The sequence below is a fragment of the Aptenodytes forsteri genome, unplaced genomic scaffold (genome assembly GCF_000699145.1).
Source record: "Aptenodytes forsteri isolate BGI_AS27 unplaced genomic scaffold, ASM69914v1 Scaffold34, whole genome shotgun sequence".
NCBI lineage: Eukaryota > Metazoa > Chordata > Aves > Sphenisciformes > Spheniscidae > Aptenodytes > Aptenodytes forsteri.
In genome coordinates this window covers 852,969-855,343 of record NW_008795038.1, presented here as the reverse complement: position 1 = coordinate 855,343, position 2,375 = coordinate 852,969, and the positions used below count along the sequence as shown (strand labels likewise).

The 2,375-nt window shown below is 71.6% G+C and overlaps 1 protein-coding gene across 1 annotated transcript in view; it reads left to right on the top strand.

The window, feature by feature from the left end:
• Positions 1–2,375, top strand: part of TEPSIN (TEPSIN, adaptor related protein complex 4 accessory protein) — a 10,029-nt gene that overhangs the window by 5,706 nt on the left and 1,948 nt on the right. The window contains exons 7-12 of the mRNA XM_019471407.1: positions 128–346; positions 466–640; positions 946–1,059; positions 1,282–1,360; positions 1,535–1,669; positions 1,988–2,357. Coding sequence (XP_019326952.1) covers positions 128–346; positions 466–640; positions 946–1,059; positions 1,282–1,360; positions 1,535–1,669; positions 1,988–2,357 — 1,092 coding nt within the window. The remainder of the gene's footprint in view (positions 1–127; positions 347–465; positions 641–945; positions 1,060–1,281; positions 1,361–1,534; positions 1,670–1,987; positions 2,358–2,375) is intronic.

The following is a 2,375-nucleotide window of genomic DNA, read 5'->3' as shown; positions in this document are numbered from 1 at the left end:
GGGGCCCGGCTGCCGGGGCCGCTTCTCTCTGCCGGCAGGTCCCCTCGTGACACCCTGCGAGGCGGTGGGTGCCCGGGGGCTGGGCTGGGCTCCCCGGGAAGCGCCTGACGCCTTGGCCTCTGCCCAGCTTCGACAGGGGAAGCCCTGCTCAGCACCATCCAGCGAGCGGCCGAAGCGGTGGCCCACGCTGTGCTCCCCTTGCCGGAGGGGCCCCCGCCTCGGCCCCGGCCTCGCCGCAGGACGCTCCACGAGGACGCCTACCAGCCCGTCAGGGCCCCCTCACCTGCCAGGAGCCCGGCCGGGGCCGTGAAGCCACCAGCGGTCGCCGCAGCGCACAGCACCCGAGGTAGGTCCCTCTGCCGCTGGGTTGGGGCAGCTACCGGCCGCCCGGGGGGGCCGGCGGGGGGCTCCCTTTTTTACTGGGGCTGGTTGGGGGTCAAGACCTCCCTGCTGTCGTCTCTGCAGTGAGTCACCGGCCGGGGCTGGCCGGGGGCGGCTGGGAGGAGGCGGACAGCGGGCACAGTTCCCAGGACTCCTCGCAAGGGAACGGCGAGTTGAGCCGCACCTCGGACTCCTGCAGCAAATCGGGCAGCGACAGCCACTCCGGGGCCAGCCGGGAGCTGACCCACATGGCCGAGAGGTGAGAACGGGGCCGTGGGGGGGGCTCCTCTTCCCTTGGGACCTTCTGAGACGCTTCCCTCGTCTCCAGGAATGGTGCTCTTGTTTTCCACGCCATTAATCCGGAGTTCCCTGGCACTGCTGGCTGGATTCCTCCTGGGATGTTTGGCCTCCCAGCTCGGGCAGCCTGCGGGTGGGCAGAGCCACGGGCAGGGGAACTGATTTGGGAGGGACTCCCTGCCTGCTGGAGGGTGGTGGGGTCTGCGCTGGGACCCCAGGAGGGAGCAGGGCTGGCCCCGGTCCCCACCGAGGCATCTCCCCGGGCAGGGTGGACGCTGACAGCCCGGGCGACTGCGTGCGGGAGGTGAGCCTGGTGTCGGTGCTGACCCGCGGCGCCAGGGTCTTCCTCACCAGGGAGGAAGCACAGCACTTCATCAAGGAGTAAGTGCCCAAGGCGGACTCTCCCCGGGACCATGGGTGCTGTGGGGCTGGGTGGGGAGCGCTGCGGGGGCTTTGAGGGGCAGCCCGAGCCCTTCTCACCCCCCTGGCTGCCTTGGCCCAGACCTCCGGGGCCAAGATGCTGCCAGGCAGGAGGGCTGCCTGCTCCCGGGACTCAGGGTGCTGCGTTGGCCGACGTGGCCGTAACCGCTCCCCCTTGGCCAGGTGCGGGCTGCTGAACTGCGAGGTGGTGCTGGAGCTGCTCAGCCGGGCGCTGGAGGACCCCAATGACAGCGTCCGCATGGTGAGCGCGGGGCAGTCCCAGTGTGCCACCGGCACGTGCCCGCGGTGCCGCCCACCCCGGCCCGTGCCGCTGCAGGCACGGGGTGGAGGGACGGGGGGGAAGAAGCACCGCCGAGCTGGGGCATTTCGGTGCCTGTCCTGCCTGCCCAGCTCAGCCGCGCTCTCCTCCCCGCAGAGATCCATGTGCGCCATCTCCTCCCTCATGTGCTCTGACCTGCTCGCCCTGGACCAGATCTTTGCCGTGACTCGGCAGCACCTGCAGCAGCTCAGCCAAGGCAGCCCCGGCCCCGTCGCCAACCGAGCAACAAAGGTGACTCCTGGGACGTCCCCGTGCCCTCTCCCCGGGGCAGGGGGCTCCCGGGGACTGGCCTGCCCTCCTCGGGGACACCCAGCTCTCTTGGGAGTGGTTCCGTGTGTGTCCCAGAGGGGTGGGAATTGTCCGCCTCTCCCAGGAGCAGGGAGCCTGGGGGCTGTGATGCTCCCTCCCCAGGAGACAAGGCTGAGCCCTGGGAGGGGACGCCGGGGCTGATCCCCAGGACAGTCTCTCTGCCTGGGAAAAGGTGCCGGGGTCGGGGCCCCCTTCCTGATGCCGCTCTCACTCCCGCCCGTCCCACCCTTCTCCTCCCAGATCCTGCGGCAGTTCGAGGCTCTCTGCAGAGGCCAGCCCTCCCCGAAGAGCACGCGCCCGGACTCGGAGCCCTCTGCCCTTGCCGTGTGCTCAGCCCCGGGCACCGGGGACCTGCTGACGGACATTCTGCCCCTGGCAGGCGAGAGCATCCTCACCCCCCTGAGCGCAGCCCCGCTCCCCGTGGCCCCGCCGGCCTGCGGCGAGGAGCGGAGGGTGGAAGCGGAGATCCACGGGCATCCCGGTGCCGCCCTGCCGGCCTGCCCCTGCGAGCAGGAGGCGGCGAGCAGGCTGGCAGGGGACACGGCGAGTGCTGCTGCGCCCTCCCGCAGCCTGTCCCTCTTCGCCGGCATGGAGCTGGTGGCCCGTCCCGGCGCGGGGCTCTGCCCGG